A 27230-nucleotide genomic window follows, 5' to 3' on the forward strand; every position below is an offset into this window, starting at 1 on the left:
AAAAATTTATGGATGTGCTAGTTTACATATACATAATATCTCATGCTTGTGTCAGAATTTTTCAACTAAATAAAAAAATTCCTCGCTCTCTTTTAAACACATCATTTGTATGTAAATGATTATGTTTCTTTTGCACAAATAGCATTATTCAAAAATTTAATATATACCCGTTTGAGCCACATTAATAGGAAAATGAGAATGAAAAATATAGTCGTTACTCGTTACGGGCCCTACACAAGAGATAGAATTTCAAATATGGTGGCTTGATGTGATGGATAACGGTCATATTCTTCATTTTAATGATTAAATAATAGAAAACAAACGGGAGCTATATATAAACTTAAAACCTGATTATTGAAATATAAAACTAAAAATCAGAGTATGTGCAAGGGTGGAGCCAGCACCCGGCGAGGGGGCACGACCGCACGTGCTGGCTCCATCGAAATGTTCAGAACCATCGGGTAGCAATCAGTAGCAGGTTGTAGTTGCAGACTTGTAGAGCCAGCTCGAGATGGAACTTGGAAGACGAAGATGAAAGAGACGACCTTTTTTTTTTTTGTTGGACTGAAGTGAGTAATAGAGTTAATAAGATGTTGGGCCTCTTTTTGGTTAGCCCAATAAATTCCCAAATGAATGAAATAACAACTGGTCCAATTTCCTCATCATCATATCTATTCTATTTTCAAATCAATTCCAAGGATCCAATTGCCCAAATCGTGAATGGTGAAAGCCGAACTCTTTTCCTCTCCTCCACTCTCTTGTACAGACGGCTCAAACTCCATTCTATAATTCCATTCAAATCAAAGAAGCAGCAGCACCGACGCCACGAGGAGGAGAAGGAGTTGCCGGAGCCCAGAGCCGCCAACGATATGATCTGCTGCCGTCTGCCATTTCTACCTTCTGGTCTCGACTGATGATTGGTGACTCTCTCTCTCTCTCTCTCTCTCTCTGGGTTTTGTTTTTGTTCTATTTTGGATTCGCCTCTACTTGTTGATGTTGATTGTCGGATAATGATTCTAATAAATATGATTTATGTTAAGTAATTATGTTTTATGAGTTATGATTATTGATTTGAGAATTTATAGTTCCGAAATTATATTTGCGAATTGTATTTTATGATAAGTAATTTACGTTTTATGAGTTATGATTATTGGTTTGGGAATTTATGTTTACGAAATTATGTTTGCAAATTTTGATTTATGATAAGTAATTTATGTTTTATGAGTTATTATTATTGATTTGGGAATTTATGTTTAGGAAATTAGGATAAATGAAAAAATTTAATTGAGAAAATGTTGGCCGTTCAATTCCATTGAATAACTTTTAATATTATTAATAAAATTTTAATAAACGATGGGATTATTACGATTGTTGATTGTCGACGATCAATGGTCAACGGTTAACATCCGCCCTAGCTGGACTTCGATACTAGATTCGCCCCTAGGTATGTGTTATTTCCCATGTCTGTTTGGTAAGGGGCGTTCCCCAGTGCGAGGAAGGCTTGACGTCCGCCAAATGGCGCCCCTGTCTGTCCAGGGCCCTGGACAAGGGGTGTTCCCCAGAGCGGCCTTGTTGCGTCCCAATTAAATTATTCTTCCTTCTCGGTATTACACTAAAATTGGGCTTTTATTCATCACCCCCGGCACCAATTTATCTTATGTTGCAGTGATTTCTTCTCAGCTTCTGCGTCTCCAAACTTAGAAGGTAGTATCATATTAGTGTCAAAACGGGCTTTATATGTTGAAATCGACTCGATTTGTTTGTTGTGAATGATTTAATTTGAACTCAATTTATTTTATTTTTCCAGATTTGTTGTTTCTTGATGGTAATCTTTCTCTAGCAACAGTGATTTTTTCAACAATATCTCTCTTGAATTCTTGATGCGGTTGTTTATGGTTTTCTATTGGTGACATACACAGGACCAAAATCCAGTGGGGGCAAATGGCTGCGCCCTGATACACCTTTTTAGTTTGTAATCCTATTCATACCAGATTAATTAACAAGCTTGTGGTTTCTTCAAACTACCTTAAACCAAACAGGCAGCTTTCCAGTCTACTGGCAATATATTACACTACTATTGAATGCCTGATAGTTATGCTGGAGAGAACCAAGTGAAGAACTCGGTGATAAACCAAGTAGAATGAGCAAAACTGAACGATCCTTGGATTTCAGACATATAAGAAACCATATAATAGAATTTCATGGAACCATGAATTTTATTTTCTAAACTTGCTCTTGCAGTAATTTACGTCTATTTTATCTTCTATCTAGTTTGTTTACCGCAAATTGCTTCTTTGCTTAATGTTATTGACTTATTTTACAATGTGTAATGGAATTGAGTAGCACTTTATGTTTTTTATTGTATTTGATTATTTTTGTTAATTAATGTTTTGAGTAGCTAATAGCCTAATACAGTTTTTGTGATTTGATATAAAAAACTCGTGTTTCATTCTTTTCTTTCTTCATATTTTTTTTTTCTTTTTTTTTCAATTTTTTTCACCAGTTCGACCACGGTCGACCCTTTGATCCTTTACCTTTTTTCCCGTTTTGGTTTGATGGCCAGTCGGTTTTTAAATCAAAGCAACATCAATTTGCAAAAGTTTTTCACTTACTTTGAGTTGCAGTGAGTGAAAACTTGCCACTGTGTGATGCCCAAAGAAAGATGTTTGGTGAATCGAAAATTTCTACATGACTCATGTACAATATTGTTTATATGCATTAGCATTTTACTCTCGCAATTGGAGTAAGTGGTAAACTAACCATCCGATGATGCTCAACAAAAGATTTTGACAAAATGAACAATTTATGCATATCCTTGTGGTTTGATTGGCAAATGTCAAAATTGTGGCATTGGTTAACTACAAGCCATGATGGTGAAACAGAAGCATTTGTTGTCTTTATGACATTGGCCGGTAGTCAACTGTGATGAAATTCTTGTTTTTCTCTTGTGATGAGTAGATTTTATTCCATGATTAGGATTTCATACAAAATTTAATTGATTTTGTAGCTGGGGAAATCAAGATAACGCATTTTTGAGGACCCCAAAGCTGTAAGATCTGGAAGGGCATCTAAATTGAGCACGTGAAAGTAATTGCTCTTCCCCTTCCCTGAATGTGGTATTTTAGTTAGTACCAAAGTGTTGCAAGTTCAAGTGCAGTGGGAATCGGATGGATGATTTTTTGAAGAGCAACACATTTGCAACCCATGCAGTTGCTGCTGTAGGGTCTGTGGCATTAGGCACTGCTCTCTCCTACCCTCTTGATACTCTCAAAGTCCTTGTGCAGGTACGAATTTCTCAAATAGACTTTTTGTCTGGACATACAGGATACACCCATGCATAGCCCTCATTAATCATTTAATTCTATGTACCACAAAAAACAGGTGGGCTCTGGTTCTAGGAAACCGCTATCTATGGCTCAGGTTCTCGATAGAGTCCGAGCTATCTCTGGATATTCAGGTAATTTGACAATTCCTAATTTTTTGTTAAGAATTTCAACCTTTGGGACAGCATCAAAACTATGAGTTTGAAGTGATATAATTTTCATGCCCGACATCTTAATGGGAAACCACAAGGGTCTGCCTGCTAGAAGTTGAGGCAAAAAAATTGTGAAGGAATCAACTACTAGCAAATACAAGAAAACTTGGTCTGGTCAAATATCAAATATGTATAGATTCTTAAATGATAGTTATGTAGGATCTCTAAAGAAATTGTAGCTCTCAATTGAATATATTTAAATGTATTTTTTCTTATAGTCAAAGTTAAAAAAATGGTTTCAAGAGTTCCTCGAGCTTAAGAATTTGATGTTTTGAGCATTTTCCCTCTTTTGAATGTTTTTATTATGGATCCTTGAGACGCAAAATCCTGCAAAATGAACAGATCTAAAGGTGCTTTTGATTGTCAATATTTTTCATGGGAAATGCAATTTTTCCACCCAAATTCCTACTTTTGTGCTATTTGATTAATATTTTTTTATGGAACACATTTTTATACTTTTGGTCATATGATCATATTTTCCTTGAAAACAAGGAATATATTTTAGGGAGAATAGGTTTTTATTTTTCAGGCAATTCTCTCACCCCTCTCTCATCTATCCAAGGTAAAAAGTGGACAGTACAACATTTTCTAGGTTGAAAATTAAACCAATCAAACATATTTAATTGACAATTTTCATGCACATAAGTTCTAAGCAATTTAATTGCGTGGAATTCATTTTCTTTCCATGTAAATTCCATGCTTGCAATCAAACATACTCTAAATGATATTTGGAATAGAAAGGGTTTTATTTTCCTTTTGTTAGACTAGTCAAGCTCTCAGCATCCCTATCTTTTCACGTTTGTTATATGATTTCATTTATGTGAATATATTATTCATTAATGAAAAATTGAAAAATATTTTTCATTCTCAAAGTTCAACTCAACAGGGTTTTCCTTCGTAAATATTGTAGGTTTGTACAGTGGTATTGGTTGGTTGATTACTGGTAGAGCATTTGGCTTGGGATTTCGCTTTGGTGTTTATGAGATATTGACAGCATTCTATAAAGGTAAACTATCCTTAATTTTTGTGCATTTTTTGTGTTTATTTTTTTGGCTTCTCTATATGAGTTCCCGCTATCCAGTCAGTTCTGCGTGCAGGATGCAGCATTTTCTTGTTATGATAAAGACACTGCTCTGAAATTGTGTATGATATGAAAATGTTTACACTCTAGAAATTGCTATTAGAAAGTATGAAGTGCATGATGAGATGGGTAGCTAAGAATAAGTCTTAGACAAAGAGTTGTGATGAAGATATGCACGATATTTATCTTTATTTTTCACCTCAGAAATATCTAGTTAGTAAGAGAGTTAAGTTGTAGTGGCAGAGTTTCCAAATAAGATACTAGAAAGCAAAATGTATTAAGGGTAATATATACATTGATTAAAGATGAAATAAACAAACAACTTATAAGGGTCCATGCTACTTCTCTAAATAAGGTTGACATTTTAAGTTGGAATCTTAGTTCCTAATACGGTGTTAGAGGTCATTAAGATCAAACGAGCAAATCGATACATTTAAAGCTCTAACAAGAATTAATATTCTAAGAATGGTGTGCTCAAACGAGCTACCATCTTGTGGTAGCATGTTAAAGATGATATTGCTCATCGATTAAAGATGAAACAAATGAACAATGTATAAGAAATTTGGCTACTCCTATTATTAAAGTTGACTTTTTAAAATCGAACCACAAGTTTTAATATGGTATCAAAATTCATTATGCTTAGACAAGCACTCCGGTCCGCCAAAAGCTCAAACAAGCATTCAGATTCAAAGAGTAGTGGGTGGGTTCAAACGAGTCACCATCTCGTGGGGACATATTGCCGATAACAAGGTTGTGTTTTAAAATGAAACCCGAGTCCTAGGTTGGTTAGAATTTTGATATTTAATGGTAGGGAGGTTCAGCAATTTATAGTGCTCGAGTACAATGGAGTTTTGCATGGTTATTTTCGGACCAGTAGGTCTGACAGAATTATCCCCTGCAGAACAAGCAAGCATTTGTCATGTACATATATGTACACTTGTTCAGATCACTTGTGCAAGTATTTAAGATTCCAGTGAAGTATCTTTCAGTTTTTCTTCATCGTTTACTTGTTTCATCAGTGTAAGAACAGATTCATGCTGCCAGCCCTGTTGATGTTGTTTACATATTTTGTCACTTGCCAGTTGAAATAGCATCAAAATTAAATTTATTAGAAAGAAAATTGCAGTGATTTGGACATTGAAAAAATGCGGCAAATTGAGTCCTGCATTGTAATAATAATGGAAGTAGTTTCCAGTGAAGCATAGAACTTGAAATTTGTTGTGTATGAAGGATAAAATTAATCATCATGTTAGACAAAGGTGCTGATATGAACTGCACGTGCTTATTGTTATTTGATTAGTGGCTATTGAAGCTTGTTTCTAATTGGATGCTGCAGATGACCCCCTGTTTTACATGCTCTTCTCTAATATACTTTGTTTGTTTGAAAGAAATAGACAATGTCTTAATGTTGTGGGAATGATGGTCTGTGACTTTGTGCTTCTGATTTTTTTAAGCATGCATTGTTCTATACTAAAGATAATGCATTGCTCTCGATTTTTCTTTGTCAGATGGTCGTGAAGACAATTATGTGTATTTCTCTGAAGCTCTAATGGCAGGACTTGCTGCTGGAAGTGCGGAGTGTCTTGTAAGCTCTCCATTTGAACTTATTAAACTCCGTGCCCAGGTGGCTTCTGCTTCTCGCATTTCACGCCCTCCACCCATTGCTGAAATGAGTGCTGTTCCTCCTTTAATTGCAAGGTTACTGCCTGGATATTCACTGGACATGAGGGCAATGAGTAGCTCGGTCGGCCTTTTGTCCACCTTGAATAAACATGCCAATACAATAGATGCGTTGAAAGAATATCCATGGATGATGACAGGATCTGGGAGACCTCCACCTGTCAGTAATGTTAGAAGGCCATCAGATGTAATCAGTTTGGAAGGATGGGGTGCTCTATGGAGAGGCCTTAGACCTGGATTAGTCCGAGATTCCATTTTTGGTGGTGTATTTTTTTCAAGCTGGCAATTTTTACACAGAGCGATGCTGGAATGGAAAGCGGTTGGAATGGATCCGATACCCAGGTTTTTCATTTCCCAGTTTTTGGTATTTAACATTTTACTGTTGGTTTAACTCAAATTTCTGCCTTTTTGATCATTTCTGAGCACTATTAACTAATTTTCTTGGGCTTATCAATTTTTATCATCTTTCATGCCAATTATGTAAAATTTCGTAAGTGACGTTTTGCCAGTAATTTTTTTATGAATAATAGAACGTAAATATTTTTCCTCGACTCGTGTGCAAGGTTATTGTTAATGCTATTTTAGCATTTGTTGCTTGTGACTTGAATGTGTACCTATCTACGAATTTCCTACGAGATAAATGCAAAATGTATTTAAAATGCTTTCTTATTTGCCTTATTTTTTATTTACGTAGTTCAAAAAATTGTCTTCAGGTTCGATGAAGAAATTGGTCCATTGTCTCCAGTAGCTGTTAGTCTTGCAGCTGGAGTTTCTGGTTCAATAGCTGCAGCTGCTTCTCATAGTTTCGACACAGCCAAAAGTCGATCACAGTGCATTGTGCTCCCTAAGGTACAGCGCATAGCAAGATAAGAATTTGGACCTTAACCGTATTCTTCAATGCTTTGTTGGGTTCTCTTTTTTGTTTGTAAACAACTAACATTTTTGTTCGCAATGACAGTAAGACATATTTCAATGATATCTCAGTGACAGTTGATTTTCATGAAGAGTATTGCCCCTTGGGTAACATAATCACTTTTGAATTGTTATTTTTCCCAGTTTGTATCCAAGGAGAGGAAATTCCTCAAATGGAATAGACCTGGAAAGAGATTTGAGAGACTCACCGGGATCCACCCTGCAGATAGGAATATACTGATGAATGGCATATGGCTGCGGATGGCTCGTTCTGGACTTGCATCGTTTGTGGTTGTCGGAACTTACTTCTGGGCAGTTGATCACCTGGTTTCGCCATGAATAGTAAGACAGCTTTATTTCTTATGGAATGAAATGGCATTCTTCTTTGATTCTTAGCGAGAAATCTTCGAGTGCTGCCACTATACAATTTATCTTATTGAAGAGTTCATCTTGTTGAGTATGCAAGTTAGACTTGCTAGAAAGGAAATTTTTGTTAGTAAAAAATAATTTTGAAAATCATGATTGGTAAAATAAGTTTTGACTTGCAAGATTTGTAATAGATTTTGTTAAGTCTTTAAACTTTGCTCTCTCTTGTAATCTTTATTCCTATGTAGTGGACTTTGTTGTACCTTAAAATTATTATGTAGTGGAGGATGGACATCAGCCATTGTAAGCTAAATTTGGACCGAATTATCTACGGCTCCCAAATTTTAAAAATTTGCATTCCAAATAATTTAGCTGATGGTATTTTTGATATATATTTTTTTTCATTGGTAATTACTGACAGAAATTCTTCCCCTAAATAAATAATAAAAATACAATAATATATATTTCTGAAAGAAAAGTATATAGGAAAAAATTAAATTATGGTTAATAAAAGAGTTTCTTATTGGTGATCATTTTAAAAAAAATAATAATGGAGAAATTAAAATAACAACAAAATAAAAATTAAAATAAGTAATTTATGATTAATGGTGGAGATGTTTCGTTGGTGATAATTTGAAAAATTGGTCTTAATAAATATAATTTATCAATGGGAAATCCAATTTTAAATTAACAAAATATAAAAGAATTAAATATTAGTTCAAAAAAATTATGTGGGTTAAATAAAAATTGGAAAATATTACGATAACAAACGGTTCTTCAGTTACTAATATTTAAAATATAAATAGTTTAATAAATTTGATTTATCGACAATATTTTTACCAATGAATAAAGTTTCAGTAATAAAATAACATTTTAAAATTAACTTATCATGAGACTATAGAAAAATTAAAAAAAAATTAAAAATTGAACTTAAATGTCATGGACTCGTAAAATATATAAAGAATAAAATTTCCGATGGTGATATCGATTGCTTTCATTAGCTATCGAAGAATTGTTGATAGTTATATCGTCTATTATAATATCTTGATAAACGTGAAGATGATATTAATGACATTGTTGTCGATAATTCCGTTGAAATCGCTCGCTTATTGATTCCCATTAGAATCTCCATCAAGTACCTAAGAAATTTTCGTTAATGATTAATTCCCCTATTGCACTGCCGATCAATTTAGTACGAAAATTATACATTGGGTGTGGGTATACTTAGTCTGCGCTCTCGACTCTACACTTTTCTTTCACATCCACAAGTATAACAAACAATTCAAAATAATTGATAAAATAATGTAGTTTTACAAATAGTCATACATTGTAACAACACAAGAAACTTCACTAGACAATTTCAAACCCAATTCTATTCACAGTTATATACAAAGGCAGTGGCAAGCTCCCTTGGTATGTACACAAAGTTGCTAAATGGTTCTGTTCAAGAACCGTTTGTGTTGCAGATGAAAGAAAAAAAGCTACATTCAGAAGACCTTCAGTACTGCTTTGCTCGAAGTATGCACCCCCGTTGCAGCAAGTCTCAGAATGGCTCGACTCTTGTACAAACTGCAGAGAGGAAGATCAGGTAAGCAAGTCATCACTCGTGGCCCGTGGGTGTTAAATATGAATGCATTGTATACCAAGAAGCTGGAAAACCAGAATACCCATAAGGTATCTTGTCTCGACTTTACATATCAACTCCGGTCACATCAAATGCAAATATTCAAATTATCAACATTTAAAAGAACCTGTATGTCAAATTTGATAACCAAGAACTACCAGCTTGATACTCAAAGAATGACCGAGGGAAACAAAATTTGAGGAGTGTAAATCTGAACGTTTCAAATTCAAACTAATGAAGTACCAGAAGGATCTCATCTTCAGTAACGAAATCATTCCATGTCCACATAACCCCACTAATCTTTTCTTTTTTCATCATTTTTTATCCTTGAATTTTCTTCATTTGCAGTGTTAGCTCAACATGTGGCTCTTTAATAACCTGTACTACGCGAGTTTTTATATTTTATTACTGCAGAACACATCTAATAGCAATTGATATTATCAAAATAGCTGTGATATTGGGCTATTAGCATTGTATACTAGATTAACCGTTAAAGAATTTGTGTTTAGTAACTGTCTGTGCTAGCGTGCCTAGGTGAGTAAGTTTAATTGATTTAAGTTAGTTTTGAGTGCAGTACAATATTTTAACCTTGACAATTGAACTGGTATAGTATAGTCATGAACGTACCCAGTTAGAGCAAGTCCCCACATGCCCAGGGTGTACAACATCATTCCCGCATGCCAAATGTTTAATGCCTTCTCCACCTTATTCATGCCTCCCAATGCTTTTGTGATGGCTGCAAGTAGTTAGATTGCATTGAATACAAATCAAACAAGACAGTCGCAACAAAGTTGAAGTAAGGAAAAACTAGCTTAAAGGAAAAGAAGTTCCCAATTTTGATCGGGGTTGTGGGTTTTTGTAAGTTTGGGTTGGGGGCTTCTACATAATTTAATTGTGAGGGCAGACCAGTAATAGGACTCCAACATCTCACGGATCCAGTAGACACATAACGAGATATCTGATTAATTTAGGCAAAGCATAATTTTGTCCATTTCTTGGTTTAAGCATGTGAGACAAAGTAAAACAAAAACTTGAAACAGAAACATTTTAATTTTTTCTACACGTCACCTGGACGTTTTCGAATAAAACTTCCTGCTGCACCATAACTCTTTAAGCCAGGAAATGTAATTTCCATTCTATAATTGGTAAATACCCTGCAACTTTTCTGATAGTTAATCCTCACTATAATTTACCTGAATCTACTCTTCACAGCACAAAGAATAAATAGTGTGCTAGTTTGGAATAATACTATAATGTATAAAATGTACCGTAGCACGTTAAAAATCATACAACTGAAAATTCAGGAACAAGCATAGTAATATTTAGAGTACACATATGGTACTCCAGTCGAATTCGTGCTTTATCAAGTTAGAACTTGTAAGTTGTAACCCTTCTCTTAACCTGGTGCATATTTCGGAATAAATTTAAACACTGAACTTTACAGTCTTCCACTTAACTTTTTGATCTTTGATCTTTTTGGACCCCATAATTTTATCCTTCCTGTGTTTCACCGTATTGTGGACAAGACATAGTGGAAGATAACAGAATCTGACAACTAACGAAAACTACAACTACCTTTCTAAACATTCAAGGACTGCTTTTAATAAGAACAATAATGTTAGCTCTAACCTGTTTATAGAAATTAAACGACGCACCCTTTTGAGAAGTATACATAGCCCACCAAATATTGAATTCATTTATGTCAAATTGCCATCATTATTTCAGCGTCACATAAATTTCCATATCCTTCGCTAATTCAGCATATCCTCATCAGTGTTCAGTCATAACAATCATTTTGAATAGCTTTATACATCATTTCATATTTCATGTATCGTTGTGGAATACCATTTTTCATTCCAAAACCTAGGGCAAATAGGCAATTCATATTCTGTGATGTAACAAAATAAATGAACCTCATCAGGTCATTATAGTGTTAATGGTAACACGGATACTTCCAAAAAATAGGTCCATTTTTGTTCTTGATTAGAGATTATCCTTAAAAGTCTACATCATCTCATCCATCTTGATTGGAAAGATATGTTACAGCACAAATATAAATTTTATATAGTTACTCGAGCTGAGTTCAATTTTTGTCAGGTCTTGTAAGTTAACCATTTTTATCTTAAAATGGCGTATTATAGATATGATAAAAGGATAAACTTAACAATCGTTTACTTAATTCCTTGATCTTTGCTCTTTCTGGACCCTAAATAAATCCCTCCACTGTTTAACCAATGTTGTTGACGAGACATATTCGAAGATGGCAAAATCTAATCTAACAACTAATAAAAACCAAAACTACCCTTTTTAAGCATTCAAGGACTGCTTTTGGAAAGCACAAGCATGAGCTCTCTAACCTTTTACAGAAATTACAAAAAAGGCACCCTTTTAAGATGTATGGTTATCCAACCAAATCTTCAATTCAGTAATATAATATTTGACATCATTATTTCAGTGTCATATAAATTTCAACATCCTTTGGTATTTCATTGTATCCTCATTTTTCTAGATCAGCATAGTGTTCATTCATGACAATCATTTGAATGGTTTTAGGTATACAATAAGATGCTCAGATCAATAAATCAGCAAGGTTTTCTCATCAGAGAAAAATTACATTATCTTCTGCCATTTTGACATGTTCCGACATGTTCCATCTCCTCAAATTCCTCATTCAAAAACTTGGCTTCATTTTATGTTTTAAAGAGTGTGTATGCATATACTATTTTCTTTCCAAAACCTAGGGCAACTGGTCTATTCAAATTGTGATATATAACAAAATAAACAAACCTTGCCAGTTCCTCAAATTGTGCTCAACAGTGCAGGATATATTTGAATAGGTCCATTTTTGTTTTTAAGCAGATGTTATCCTTAAAAGTCAACATCATCTCATCCATATAAGATATCGTTACAGAGAAGGGAAAATGTAAAAGGATTGATCGCTCGGCCATTCATAGTAAAAATGAGCTGGATGGAAGGATAAAATTTCTTTTCACTTGTTATGTACAGGCTTCAAGAAAAGAAGAACCTCTATGATGGCATCTGTCTGGTAATTAAAGAAAGAGAAAGAGAAGAAGAATATACCTCCCTGCAGCTGCTCAGGAGTCAATTTCTGCATTTGAGACAGACAAGATAATTAGTCATCTATCATTAGCAGAAGAACAACTAGAAGCTTCATTGTTAATCTGTATACCTGAGATTTCGGGTTCGCCACCAAGCATCTGGCCATGAAATTGGCCACCCCTTCCACCACTTGCTCCTCATTCACAACTACATAATTGTCATTATCAATTTCACTCCGCTCTTCAGTGTTGCTCGGAACCATGTCCTCAGTGACCCAGACCCACCAACTCGGCTCTTCGTGACCAACATTAATCAAAATCTCCACTTTCTCCAAATCTTTATCTGATCACATTTACCAAAAGACGAATAAAACCATCAAATATTAATTTTTTACTGTTCTAAACTTTCCAGAACAATCTGGATATGTTTATTGCTACAAACAGTTTGAAAAATTTATGGCAGCCAAATGCACAGCGCTGAATGAAAAAAAATAAATAAAACCGGGAGAATAATTAATCTATTTCCAAAAGAAGACTATTTTCCTTCATCAATTGTACATTGCTCTGCGTTATTCATAAAGAATATAAACATATTAATAAAATAGATTAATGTATATGAAGATAAAAGTAAAGAAATTGGAAAGAAAAATTAAAAAACCTGACGGCTCGTTAAATGGAAACTTGCACGCAGCACCCTCCATAGAGTTCTGCCTCAGATTTTCGAGTTGATCCAGGAATCTTTCAGAATTCACAACTGCTAAAAGGCGCTCATGCAACTGCAATTAAATCAAATTTTTTTTTTTTTTTCAAAAATGGAATAAAAATCAACATCCCTAAAATTATAAATAAATAGCAACCAAAGACGGTAAAAGTGCGAATCTGTACATCGGGAGGGCAATTCTGTAATAAAGAAGGTGCCGATGATATGTTTCGGAAAAGGGTCAGATTTTGTTGAAGTAAGTTCCTGAGGCGTTGATTTTCGGATCGTAAGGATTCCAATTCCAAATCTTCTTTGCCCGGGGGCGGAGGCAAAATGGGCGTTTCCCTGTGGTGGCTTTCAATGGCGGTCCAGGCCACGTCGGCCACCTCCAACACCGTCTTCGCCACCTCCAACGACGCGTGACTCCTCATTATCTCTACGTTTGACGACTGTTTCTGCGTGTAAATCATTATACTAATGTGTTGCTTCTGATTTTGGACTTTGCATAAAATAATCCAACGCATTATTGTATTATTTATTTTGGACGCGTGACTTGGCATTCTTTTGTTTCAGGCTCTTTTGACATATACTTTTTGAAAAGTAAAAATTATAACTTTTGAAAGGGAAAATTGAAGCTGAGGTCTAAACTTTTCACTTTATTGCAAAATGCACATTAGTCTTTTATTTTTACTGTCATGGTCTCAAATCTTTCACTTTAATGGTAGTCGGAGTACATCGGACAAATTTTGTTCAGACTTTCGTTAGTCAACACTGAAGTTGAAATTTTGACTCAAATTGACAAATTAAATGAGAAGTAAAATTGTAAACTTATATTTTTATAATAAAATAATTACAATGATGGAGAATTGTAACTACGGTACCAAATCTTTATTTCATTGTAGACTTGATCCAAACTTTTCATTTGTGTGTGCAGGGTACCAACTCATTGAAAAAATCAAACTTGAAAGTTCAACTGAATGGAAACCACCCATTTGACTTATCTTGACCAATATTTAAAATAGTAAAATGGTGAATGTATTTTTTTCACAAAAAATAATTATAAAAATAAATAAATAAATAAACCAAAACCACCACACAATCTCCTTCTTACTTAACTTCCTCACCCCAAAACCAAAACCAATCCCACCTATGTGTTGGTCACCACTGCCACTACCGACGATATCGCCTCAACATTGTCAATAAGAAAAAGTTTTGATTTACGTGTAGAATATTTTATTATATAAATGTGTAATTGAAAATAAGTATGTTTGAAAAAAGAATTTGAAAATAATGATTGTCAAACATTAAATTATTTTACATACATCAGTTCACCACACAAGAAGAATGATCACGTATAATAGGTGTGGGATTCTTGAATACTCATATCTTATTCATTGAAATAAAGAGAAGAAAAGAAAATCTTACGTCCAACTCAAATTCAATTATAAATAGATTTTTACCTAGCTCGTACTTATTAATTTCTTCCTCCAAACAGTTATAAGTATTTACTATTAGGATCGTCAAATTGGATCTGTCCATTGAAATCTTCTAAGTTTGCCCGATATGGGTCCAACCGAACCCCTTCTCTAATGATTCGACGGTTATGAAACAAATACTTACATAAGGAGTTAGTAGTCAACTCTTCCTCTAAAATTTATATTTCTCAATAAAATAAATACTAATGGAGGGGAAAAAGTTTAGCTAAAACAAAATATTTTGAAATTACAAATCTACACTCGAGAGTCTGCCCTTCTGAACCAAGCTAGCCGATCAAACACCACAGAAAATAGTCCTCCCCCAAATCACTGGCGGACCCACAGTGGGTCCTGGTGGGTCAAGTGACCCACCAACTTAAAATTCAGTTGTTGTTGTAATTTTATTTTATTTTTATTTAATTTAATTCAAATTATTTATTTATTATTATTATTATTATTTTTTTTTTTTTTTTTTAAAAATCATTTGAAGACTTGTTCTCTAGGAAATTATTTCTTTTGTATTTTCCTATAAAATGGAATTGGGGATCGACTTAAGCGCTCCAACTTCTATCTTTGTTTTGGCGACTTTACGATAATTGTTGGTGTGATTTTTTTCTTTGTTTGAACTAAAATACAGTTGATAATGTAACACTTAAAATTTGCTATAATTTTTTGTATTTTTTTACTTGAATTTATTGTTTTCATTGATTGTGATGGAAAAATAATTTAAACGTAAATATGCTTTTTGTTTTGATGATCACAATGTTAATAAAAGAATTATTCGAGATAAAAGTGATGAAAATGATGTTGGAAATAAAAATTCTATAGATACAGCTACCCTGTTCGTATTACCTAGGTTTAATTTTCGGTACACGTCGCTAGTGAGGTTTATTGGTTATTTACTTTATACTCATTGTTCATATTTATTTTGGTGGGTTTGTTTTGTGATTTTATTTTTAATGTAATTTTATGAGTTTTATGCTATCTCTTTTTTTTTTTCTTTTTTTTCTTTTTTTCCTTTGGGCAGGTCTATTGTTTATGGGGGAGACGGAAGAGGATTTGAGTTTCAATGGGGTATCTGTAGGAGGAGCAATGGAGGATGATGATTTACGTGATCTAAATAAGGAACCCATTGAGGAAAAAAGAAAAAGGGTTGAGAATAATTCAACTGGTAATGAAAAAGAGGGGTCTTTTGGGGGTTAAATCGTGTCACGGTAAGGGTGGGGAGGGTTTTGAGGTCAATGACAATGGCTTTGAACAATGCTGAAAAGCAAGTCATAGAGACGTAAGTAGTTGTGAAGGAAGTAGTGGATTTAATAGATGAGCCAGGTGTCGCTATAAGAAAAAAATAATCATTTGAAGACTTGTTCTCTAGGAAATTATTTCTTTTGTATTTTCCTATAAAATGGAATTGGGGATCGACTTAAGCGCTCCAACTTCTATCTTTGTTTTGGCGACTTTACGATAATTGTTGGTGTGATTTTTTTCTTTGTTTGAACTAAAATACAGTTGATAATGTAACACTTAAAATTTGCTATAATTTTTTGTATTTTTTTACTTGAATTTATTGTTTTCATTGATTGTGATGGAAAAATAATTTAAACGTAAATATGCTTTTTGTTTTGATGATCACAATGTTAATAAAAGAATTATTCGAGATAAAAGTGATGAAAATGATGTTGGAAATAAAAATTCTATAGATACAGCTACCCTGTTCGTATTACCTAGGTTTAATTTTCGGTACACGTCGCTAGTGAGGTTTATTGGTTATTTACTTTATACTCATTGTTCATATTTATTTTGGTGGGTTTGTTTTGTGATTTTATTTTTAATGTAATTTTATGAGTTTTATGCTATCTCTTTTTTTTTTTCTTTTTTTTCTTTTTTTCCTTTGGGCAGGTCTATTGTTTATGGGGGAGACGGAAGAGGATTTGAGTTTCAATGGGGTATCTGTAGGAGGAGCAATGGAGGATGATGATTTACGTGATCTAAATAAGGAACCCATTGAGGAAAAAAGAAAAAGGGTTGAGAATAATTCAACTGGTAATGAAAAAGAGGGGTCTTTTGGGGGTTAAATCGTGTCACGGTAAGGGTGGGGAGGGTTTTGAGGTCAATGACAATGGCTTTGAACAATGCTGAAAAGCAAGTCATAGAGACGTAAGTAGTTGTGAAGGAAGTAGTGGATTTAATAGATGAGCCAGGTGTCGCTATAAGAAAAAAATTGAAGGGTCGATTGGGGAGACCCCCAAAAGTGAAAGTTGATTATGGGGTTTGTGGTTTGAAAATTAAAGAGAAAAATGATGAGGTAATGGAAAGGAAGTTTATAGGGGAGAGTCATAAAGGGACTGGCCGATGTAGGAAAAATGTAAAGGGTTAGCGTGGAAGACCATCCAAGATTGATAAGATCTCAGGGGCCATTGGTAAGAAGAAAAAGACAAAGGGTAGATGGGGAAGACCACCCAAAATGGAGAATGGGATTTCAGAGATCCTTATTAAGGAGAAAAAGACTAAGCGTCGTGGAAGACCACCAAAGATGGAAAATGGGATTTTTAAGGTTGCTTATAAGGATAAAAAGAATAAGGCTAGCCTTGGAAGACCTCCCAAGATAGATAAAAGCATTGCTGGTGGTACTAATGTGAAGGGAAGGTTGGAACTGATGGTGGAGAAAAGAGATTAAAACGCTATCCCAATTATTTGGGAAGTAATGTTAAGCATGGTGAATCAGATAAAATCGAGAGTGGAGAAGGAAAGCAAATGGGACGTAGGGAACAACAGCAGTTAGTGAGGGATCAAATAGTTGCTCTGCTGAAGAAAGCAGGTAGGACTATTGAGTACATGCCATGACAATCAAAAGATTACAACGATCAAGTATATGTTGGCCGTGATGGAAGAGCTTACCGGTCCTGCACCCTGGCTTACATGGTGCTCAAAAAGAAGATTGAAGATAGAAAAGCAGATGATAAGAAATGTTATGTATTTTTCCAATACCTGAGGAGTTACTCAGCACACTATTCAGAATAAGGAAGGATGAAGGAAAGAAGAAAGGGAAATGTACTGGAAAGATCGGTAAAGGTATTGCTAAGAAGGCTTTATCTAAGATTAAGACATTAGGAAAAAGAATCAAGTCAATTTAAGCAAGGATAGAAGAAGGACACTGTTAGCCCGTGAACCAGGGGAGGGATCAGATGACTATGAACTATATGACGGGAAGCGCACTTTGCTTTCGTGGATGATTGATTTGGGAACTGTTCCTCCAGATGGCAAGGTGAAGTATAAGAGAAGCAGGAATAAAAAAGGTGATGCTCGAGGCAAAGATTACAAGAAAGGGAATTTGCTGTAGTTGTTGTGATAAAGTACACACAATACGTGACTTTGAATCTCATGCGAAAAGTGAACCTCAAAAATCATATAAATGCATATATTTAGAGTCCAGAAATTCTCTTTTACAATGCCTCATAGACTCGTGGAATAAACAATTGGCAACTGAACGCATTGAATTTACTTTTTGTGGACGTGGATGTCGATGATCCTAATGATGATACGTGCAACATCTGTGGGGATGGTGGTAACTTGATCTGTTGTGATGGTTGCCCATCGACATTTCATCATGGCTGCTTGTGTATTAAAGTATGAATGCGCTGCCTTGTTTTCTTACCTTTCATGCTTTTCCAGAGCTCATCTTTCCTTGTTAGCTGTTTGATATGATTCTATTAATGCACCTAGAGTTAAATGTCATTTTCTAAAGGTAGTCGATCGTGTAGGTCCCCTTAGCAATGAAATTAATCTGCATTCAATAATTATGTTATGTATGTAAATAAATGCTTAATTATAGGGATTGATACCTTGATTATAGGATTCCCTAGTTAGAATAGTTTCCTAATTTAAATTTCTCTATCTGTATATATGGGTGTATCTTCCCTATGAATGAATACAGAGAAAAATAATTTTCTTTCATACCTTACATGGTATCAAAGTCCTAATTTACTTACTAATGCTTGTGATTTTGGTTGACTGGCTCTCGGCTTATCCTAGTCAGCGCTCGCTTCTCATGCACCATCTGGCTGATCGGAGTTTTCAATCTTCCTATATGATTTGCTGCAAACTAGTCCTGTGATCTTGGTTAGAAGAGTTACAGGCTCATTGTTCAAGGTCTCCGTGTTCTTCTCCGTCTCACATCGCGACTCTGGGTTCGTGTCGCCCAGTGGTGTTTGGTATTTCCTTCGTAGTTTAGCTGTTGATTCTTGGTCGCAGTAGGTTCCAGGCGTCTCGGTGTTGGGTTGTCGGATTCTTCGATGTTGGGTTGGGGAAATCACCTCTCCAGTTTGAATTATCCGATCTCAGGTTACGTTCAGTTTCTTCTCCTTCTTTTCCTGGATTGAGGTTTGGATTGTGGTAGTGTTGGGCATTGTTTTGGGCTTCAATTAATTGAATAGTGTTGAGCAGTGGTGTTTGGGCTATTGGACTTAACTAATTATTAGTTGGGCTATTAATTAGATATTGTTTGGGCCTATTATTATGGGATTTGCTTGTTAAATTTGGGATAGTGCAATTTGGATCTTGTCTATGACTAACAAGCAAAAGGATGTAAGCATGACTGATGCCATTCCAGTGATGTCCAAAAATCACAGAACATAAATTTGTTGGTCCAAATTACTTAGATTGGTGTAAGACAATTCGAATTTATCTGCGAAGTATTTTCATGGACAATCACCTTACTGAAGATCCACCAATAGATAATACTTGTCAGACATGGTTAAGAGATAATGCCCGATTATTCATACAAATCCATAGTTCCATTGACACGGACATAATCATTGTGAGTATGATAAGGAATTAATGGAATATTTAGAATTTATGTACTCTTGGAAAGGAAATGTGTCACGAATTTATGAAGTCTGTAAGGTTTTTTACCATGCTGAACAACAAGATCTGTCTCTTCAGGCTTATTTTATGAATTTCAAAAAGATATACGAAAAACTGAATGTCTTGTTACCTTTTAGTCCACATATGAAAGTGCAGCAAACTAAGCTGGAGCAAATGGCTGTGATGAGTTTTATAGCTGATCTTAATTCTCAATTTGAGACTGTTAAATCTCAGATTCTCTCCAGCACTGGGATTTTATCTTTGCAAGAAACCTTTACTAGAGTACTTCGCACAAATATTGGTGATTCTGTTGCTTTATCTATTCAGACTTTTAATGCTCTTATCAGTCGCAATAGTAGAGGTAATACACAAGGCGGGGGGTATAGGGAGTCGGGTCAATCGGAGTTAGAATGAAAGAGTTGTATGCTACTATTGTCATGAGCCGGGTCATACCAAATACTCGTACAGAAAATTGCAAAATAAATCTCAGAAGTCTCACTCAGTCCATGTTGCAACTACTACTGCTATATCCATCTCGTCCTCTGGGTAGACCATTACAGTTTCTGCAGATGAATTTGCCAAATTCACTCAGTACCAAGAAGCATTGAAGAATTCATCTCATCTTATCTCTGTTGTTGCCGAAATAGGTAAACTTAATACATGTCTTCTCTCCTCTTCCTCAAAATGGGTCATTGATTCCAATGCCACAGATCATATGACAGGTAATCCTAGTCTCTTCTCCACTTTTTAGTCGCATACATCTGTTTCCACTGTTACTTTAGCTGATGGTTCTACTTCCTCTGTTCTCGGTTCTGGCACTATTAATCAAACTCTATTCATTTTTTTATCGTCTGTCTTAAGTTTACCTCAATTTTCTTTTAATTTAATGTCTGTGAGCAAGCTTACTCGAACTTTAAATTGTTGTGTCTCATTTTTTTCCTGATTATTATCTTTTTTTAGGATTTTATGAGAAAGAAGATTATTGGTAGAGGACATGAATCTTGTTCTCTATATTATAGATACCCAATTGCCCAAGTTCATTGCTTGTTCAGGCATCTTAACTCCTTTTGAAGCACATTGTTGGCTGGGACATCCATCTTTATCTTTATTGAAGAAACTATGTCCTCGGTTTTAGAATGTGCTGTCTTTAGATTGTGAGTCGTGTCAATTTGCGAAACATCATGGTGTGTCCTCAGTTCCTCGAGTCAATAAAAGAGCTAATTTTGAATTAGTTCATTCAGATGTTTGGGGTCCTTGTCTAGTCGTGTCCAAAATTGGATTTCGGTATTTTGTTACCTTTGTTGATAATTTTTCTCGCGTGACTTAGCTTTAGGGTCTGTTTGATTGTAAGGGCGGAATTTGGGTGGAAAAACAACGAATTTTAGAGAATTGAATTGTCTAGAACTTATTTTACTGCAAATTAGCAATTAAATGTGTTTGATTGGTATAATTTTTCACCTGAAAAATGTTGAAATTTTTTATCCTTTAGTGTTCGTTTGACTTTATTTTTCATGGAAATTGTCAACTAAAGGGACAAAATTTGTTACAATTAATGATAGAATTTGTTCCAATTGCAAAAAATAAAAAATAAAAAAAGTTGCTGGAATTTTCCACAAAACCATAGAATTGGCACATGTGCGAAGAGAAGTTGGAAAACAAATTCCATGAAAATTTTTAGCAATCAAACAACACAAATTGGGTGGAAAATGGAAAATATTTTCCATTTTCCATGGAAAATCAAGGCTATCAAACAGGGCCATATTTAATCAAGAATCATTCTGAATTATTTTCTCATTTTAGGGTCCTTTGTGTTGAAATTCGAACTCAGTTTAATGTTACTGTACAGACATTGAGAAGTGATAATGTCAAAGAATATTTTTTCGATTCTTTTCAAACTTAATGCTTTAGAATGGTATTCTTCATCAATCCTCAATTCTTTTCAAACTTACAAGCTTCGGAATATTTTTTCGATTCTTTATGTAAATAGATGCTTAATTATAGGAATTGATAGCTTGATTATAGGATTCCCTAGTTAGAATAGTTTTCTTATTTAGATTTCTCTGTCTGTGTATATGGGTATATCTTCCCAATGAATGAATACAAGGAAAAATGATTTTCTTTCATACTTTACAAGTTCTATTTGCTGAAGGTGGACCCCTTATTAGTCTTGTATACTCTATTTAGAATATATTCCTTGTTAAAAAATTTGCTAGCAATTTTGTATGTCAGACTAATTATTCTGAAACACTGGAACTAGTTTGTGGGCTTTCACATACAAGGCATAGCATGAAAATTTAAAACAGCCTCCCCATGCAGCTTGGTGACATGTAATGATTGTAGCCCGACATTGTCCCAGTATGCTGTTTTTCTTGGCTGAGCAATGGCCTATTCCGAATAGCGATTTCCACTAAAACTTACACTTTGGACTTTTGCAACTGTACAACTTTAGATGCTAGATAGTAGAGTATCTATAAGGAAATCTTTTCATAAGCTAATTGAATCTGAAATAGATTATATTTTAAAGGACCAATACTATTTACTCTGGCAAATATTGGCATATCTTGATTCTCAATTTTTAATTCTAAGTTTCAGTGAAGTCCTTACTCGTCCATTTTGGTTTGCAGAAGGTCCCATATGGAGATTGGTACTGTGCTTATTGTTCCTGCAAATACTATAGAGTGTCTGGTGGAAATGCCTATACAACTGATGACAATAGCAATTCAATTGTCTCTGAATTGTTAATGTGCCGTTTGTGTGAGGAAAAATTTATTGATCAATTGCTTCATTGTTTCTCAATTCCTCATATGCTCCCCCGCTCAATTTTTTTCCTATCACATGTCACGGGTGGCCTTGTACTAATTATATGAAATCCTTGTGTGTTGAAGACCATGTTCCTTGTATTGAAGGTAGTGATGATATAATTTTGAACAACAACAATCCATCCTTTTATGGGAGGGAATGTCAAAAGGTATAACTAATGTATCCATCTTTAACGACATTTGGTTCGGCTTTTACTTTTCTTAATTCGTGGAACTACGGTTTATCCTATCATTCTTTCGTGGGTGGGAATGTCAAGATGTTTATATAATGCAAATGCATCCATCTTTGATGGCATTTTGATCAACTTTTACTTGTGATATTGCTATTAGAACTATAGTGTGTCATATCTTTCTTAAAGATGTTTACACTTCTGGATTATTAGATTATTGTTTTGGATGTGTAATTTTCTGAAATCTTTCTAATCTTATATATGCATTTCTACCACATTAATCAAGTTAGGCTCTCTATATTTAGCTCAAGTGATAATTAGACTCTTTGTTTCTTCATTTTATTTTGGCGCTGATAATCCGACACTTTGGGGCACAGATTTTTCAGCGCTTGCATGCACTTCTTGGAATTAGATAGGAACTAGAAGAAGAATATTCCTACACTATTCTTCAGCGATGTGATATAAGCTGTGATGCTTCTGTCAGTGGTGATATTTTAGAGGTTGAAATCAATTCGAAGTTAGCATGGCATATTCCGTTATGAATGATTTTTGCCTATAATTGACGAGCGAAGTAAAACAAATGTGATTCACAATGTAGTCTACAGCTGCGGGCAAGCACTCTGTGCATGCTTGGTACACAATAATATAGTAATAATATTTTAGCTTTGCATTCTTTCTTAATATTGTCAAAAGTAAATATTATTGACTACTTTTCCATCCACCTTTCCGTACATGCCAACTGTGTTTATGTTTAGATTCAGTACATTATATGATTTATGCACAAAAATGGAGCATTTAAGAAACATGTAAACATTCATTTATATTCAGTTCTGGGGTTCATAATCATAGCAACTTCCTGAGTGAGATAGAAGTTGCTTTGCTTTTGTTTTCCAACTATATAGCATTGATAATATATGTGGGATCATAAAGTGGAATCAAATTCAAATATCTTTGATGGAGGATAAAATAAGGAAGCAGCAAAAAAGAGGGGAAAACTCGAGAGAATGGGGGAGAAACCGGAGAAGAAGCAGAAATTCAATGGGGAGAGTGGAAGGGAGAGGAAGGAGACGCCAAAAATCAATCTCAATTCATCATAATCAGCAAATTGTCCCACAATTCCAGTTATCGACATATAGATAACAAAAGAAACCTAATATTCACGGGCTTGGGCCAAACCCACTAGACAAGCCCAATGAAAGAAAGACATCAATAAATAAAACAAGTAAAATAATTGGGCCGATGTCCGCATCAACTCTTCCGAGGTTGGAGAAAAACTCGACCCTGACGAGTGGGTAAATCACAAAAGCTGCAATCAAGCTGATACCCAAAACGCTTCAAGTCATGCCACGGAAGATGATCTTTCTGATGAACCAAGTATCGAAAATCAATAAATGATAACAACGCCATTTGCAAATTATCCCCAAGCATAAGATTTGACCAAGACGAGCGGGGCAAAGGAAGATCTTACTGACTCCTATAAAGTTCCAACGAATCTGGATCACTCTAGTGAAGTCTTTTTTTGGGGATCCATGTACCATCAGAATCAAGTCGATTCACTCAACGAACAAGAAAGCATTGAATCCCTCTAACATTAGTCAACACAATCTGATCATCTAAAATAACATCAATCCTATCTTTGTGTGCTGTGATAGGTAGTATTAAAGTAGACATAACAAAAGATTCAGTGTAGGAAATCCCATGTGGAGGTAGAAAATGATCATCAGAGGGGTGAAAATAGCCTTTGTAAGCAACGAAGTCCTTAACAGTTAAAATAGAGTAGTGGCCAAAATGTGATAAAATATCAATGACACATGCATTTGAACCAACATATTTTAAAATTTCATAAGGACGAGCACTATAAGCTTGCAATATAACATAAACTCAATATTAAATTCAAAATTTCGCTTATGCAAATCAACTTGAAGTTGATATAATGCATTACTTGCTTCAAGTTATTTATTGATCTCAATATGCAAGTTATGAAGATGTGATACAACTACCTCAACTGACATAGACACATGAGCATGTGGGGTCATGGGAATAAAGTCTAAAGTTTTCCTAGGTTCATAACCATGAATGACTTCAAAGGGGCTCGTACTTATAAACGGATTCACAAAATTGTTATATGTAATTTGCACTATTGGGAGGATCAAATCCCAATTCCTAAGATTTTCCTTGAAAAGGGCATGATTACACAAGTCATCAGTACCTTTGGCTTGGGTAAAAGTATAACACATAACATTTGACTGAGAGGTATCGGGAACAAGGGGTTACAATACCTAGATTCATAAGAAAAGTCCGAATACCATCTAAGGGGGTGTTCTCACTATCATCCAAGTCATCAAATTCTTCAAGTTTAGATTCATAGATTTTATCTTCCAATCACTCATCTCTTATATTCTTTTGTTCTTCAATGACTAAAGCTCGGCTAGGACATTTAGAAGAGATGTGACCAAAGTCCTTATAGTTGAAAAACTGCAAGTGAGAAGCTCCTGGAATTTCAAAAAATTTACCCTTATTTTTCAACAGAGGAACATTAGATGGGAAAGGTCTTTTGATAGACCTAAGAGGAGGCAGCGATGAAGAGATTGGTGGACGACGTTGATTGCTATTTTCATAAGGAGTACTGATAAGTAACTAATAAGCTCGGGCTAAAGAGTAAGCATAATCAAGAGAAGAAACGCCTTGAAAAAAAAAAAGCTTACGCCTAAGTTCATCTCTTAGACTTGTTATCAACCTACTCAAAGTCAGAGCCTCATCTTCAACGATATGACATTTCATTCGAAATTTCTTAAATTGAGCAATGTACTCAATTATTGGCCGATTCTCATGTAAGGGTGTTCCATTGGGTAAAAATTTCATAATCTAAGTAACCATCGAAAGGAGGAGTATCTAATTTAATATCTCTAAAGAAATGCTCCTTATGACAAGGAAGAGAATGAATCCCATGATGACCATGGCCTCGTTCTTGCTTATGAACATGATCTTTATCCCTACGATCGTGTCGAAACTATTTTTGATCACCTTGTCAACGACGATATTGTCTATTGTGGGACACTTCAGAATTATTAACATCAGTCGAATGAGAAATTTGCTTAAAATTGTTCAGACTAGCAGCTAGATCTCTACTCTTTTCACGAGTAGCAGCCATCTTGACTTGTACAACTGCTAATTGAGTTTGTAAGTATTGTTGGCTAGTGGCAAGTTGAGCTAATTGTCTAGTGAGTGCATCAAATTATGAAGGGGCATGTTTAGGTACTGAAACTAGAAGTGACAAGACGACTAGTCAACCACAATGCATTCACTGTATTAGCAGCTAAATGACGTGCAATAGATATATCAATGAACAATAAGTGCAAGCACTGGAAAATAACAACTTGAACCCTTTTTTATTTTAAATTTTGGGATTAAATAAATCCAAAGCAAGCTAATACTGTTGGTACATGTAAAATAGCAAAGCAAAGGTCAAACACTAGTCAAATTCTCCAATCACGTTGATAAGTGGTGAACAATGGGAAGTCAACTCGTTCAATAGTTCCTTGGGGTTTAAGGCTAAAATTATGAAGGTAACAGCAACACAAAGAATTAAATGATGCACTTTAAAATGAATAGTAGTGTAGACCAGCAATAAAAAGATCTTTAGTTGCCTGAATTGCTGAGGTATGGCCCCAGTTATGCTTGTGTCCTTTCCTTTGTGTCAAATGTTTCAGCTCTTGAAATCACCCCAGTTATTGTTTGAGTGGTGAAGCAGTAGGTGAAGGATAAAAAGATGTCATCCTGGCGTAATCAGTGGTTTGGTGGAATGTTGGAGAAAAGCAGAAGCAAGTTGGTGGTGGTAGTATTTATCCTCTCTGGGTTTGAAATAGTAAGTATGGCACGATTGGTGGTTGGGATTGTGCGGTGGTGGTCTTAATCGTGGGGTGTTTTGTATTGTGATTTGAGAGTGGTTGTTGGGTGGTGGTGCGGTGGCGAGTGGGGGTTGGTTGTGAGCGTGGCGGAGGGACGACTTGAGAGACGATAATGAAGGATGGAGAGAGGAAGAGGTCTTTGCCACGCGTTTTATGCAACATGGTTTAACCGCAAGTGTATGGTGTCAAGTTTTGTAATATAGTGATAGAATTGAAGTGTCGAATCCATTGGGATTGGAATTATTTCAACTTCTACTTTATTCAGAAAACCAATTTTTGATTTGATGTGTTCATGCTATATTAATATTATGTGAATTAAATGGCATTTCAAACATCTCAATATGAAATATATAAAAATAATCAATGCAAGGAAGTCCAGGGAATGATTTCATCGACCTGTCAACAGTGTTTTTCAATCTCTATGGTTATTTCTCTAAATTTTTCTCAATTTATAGGCAAGAACAGTAAATTAATCCCATTCCCTCTCTCGAGTGCCGAATAGAATTTATTTCTATACTCTAACCCCAATATCTCTATTTCGGATTAGATCTATAAAAATTATTAAGTCCTTGGTTCTTGATTTGAATTAAGCATCAAAGAATTCATACTTTCTCTCGAAATCTACGAAATCTAAGTTATGTTATTCGTAGATTAAGATTAAATCTCCATCTCTCGAGTGCCGAAATTCAATACATCAAATCATTCAACCATTGATTAGGTGATTGAAAGCAATAAACACGAATAACATAAATAAATGTTGAAAAATTAAAGAAATACCATATCAACATTCAAACATTGTATCAAGTTGGGTTACATCAACCCTAGATCTAAGATTTTAGTTCATAATTGATGAAAATAATATTCTAAAATGCAGAATAATGAGCATGGAGAAGAAGGGATTAGGAAAAACTCAGTTAATGCTTCAAATCTTCTCCCAATTGTTGTAGATTTTCATCTTTGAAGAGCTTTTTCTCTTGTTTTTGCCTTGAGTCGCCTTTCCAATGCTAGAAAATCCCCTCTTCTAGGTCTTTTTCATAG

At 34.8% G+C, this 27230-nt stretch overlaps 2 protein-coding genes and 1 long non-coding RNA gene across 4 annotated transcripts; 2 read left to right on the plus strand and 1 right to left on the minus strand.

Annotated features, from left to right (window-relative positions):
• The first annotated feature begins 675 nt into the window (after window positions 1-675).
• LOC111377719 lies at window positions 676-7941 on the plus strand. Its single transcript, XM_023000848.1, has 7 exons — window positions 676-920; window positions 3008-3284; window positions 3382-3457; window positions 4446-4541; window positions 6125-6638; window positions 7010-7145; window positions 7353-7941. The coding sequence occupies exons 2-7, from the start codon at window positions 3168-3170 to the stop codon at window positions 7545-7547; spliced, it is 1134 nt and encodes a 377-aa protein (XP_022856616.1). The 5' UTR covers window positions 676-920; window positions 3008-3167; the 3' UTR covers window positions 7548-7941.
• A 902-nt stretch (window positions 7942-8843) lies between these two features.
• Window positions 8844-13483, minus strand: LOC111377720. Of its 2 annotated transcripts, XR_002699767.1 has the most exons (7): window positions 13143-13483; window positions 12916-13033; window positions 12389-12600; window positions 12280-12307; window positions 10267-10352; window positions 9826-9934; window positions 8851-9143 (listed from the first exon to the last, which is right to left on the minus strand). XR_002699767.1 is itself a non-coding variant. In XM_023000849.1 (6 exons), the coding sequence occupies exons 1-6, from the start codon at window positions 13425-13427 to the stop codon at window positions 9062-9064; spliced, it is 834 nt and encodes a 277-aa protein (XP_022856617.1). In that variant the 5' UTR covers window positions 13428-13468; the 3' UTR covers window positions 8844-9061. The 2 variants fall into 2 exon arrangements, 1 of the variants encoding a protein (XP_022856617.1); XM_023000849.1 differs by lacking the exon at window positions 10267-10352 and having other exon boundaries at window positions 8844-9143; window positions 13143-13468.
• A 2814-nt stretch (window positions 13484-16297) lies between these two features.
• LOC111377722 lies at window positions 16298-22419 on the plus strand. Its single transcript, XR_002699768.1, has 2 exons — window positions 16298-18059; window positions 21920-22419. It is a non-coding gene; the product is annotated as an uncharacterized LOC111377722 (long non-coding RNA).
• The last annotated feature ends 4811 nt before the right edge of the window (window positions 22420-27230 follow it).

Source organism: Olea europaea, unplaced genomic scaffold (assembly GCF_002742605.1).
Source record: "Olea europaea var. sylvestris unplaced genomic scaffold, O_europaea_v1 scaffold1712, whole genome shotgun sequence".
Lineage (NCBI taxonomy): Eukaryota > Viridiplantae > Streptophyta > Magnoliopsida > Lamiales > Oleaceae > Olea > Olea europaea.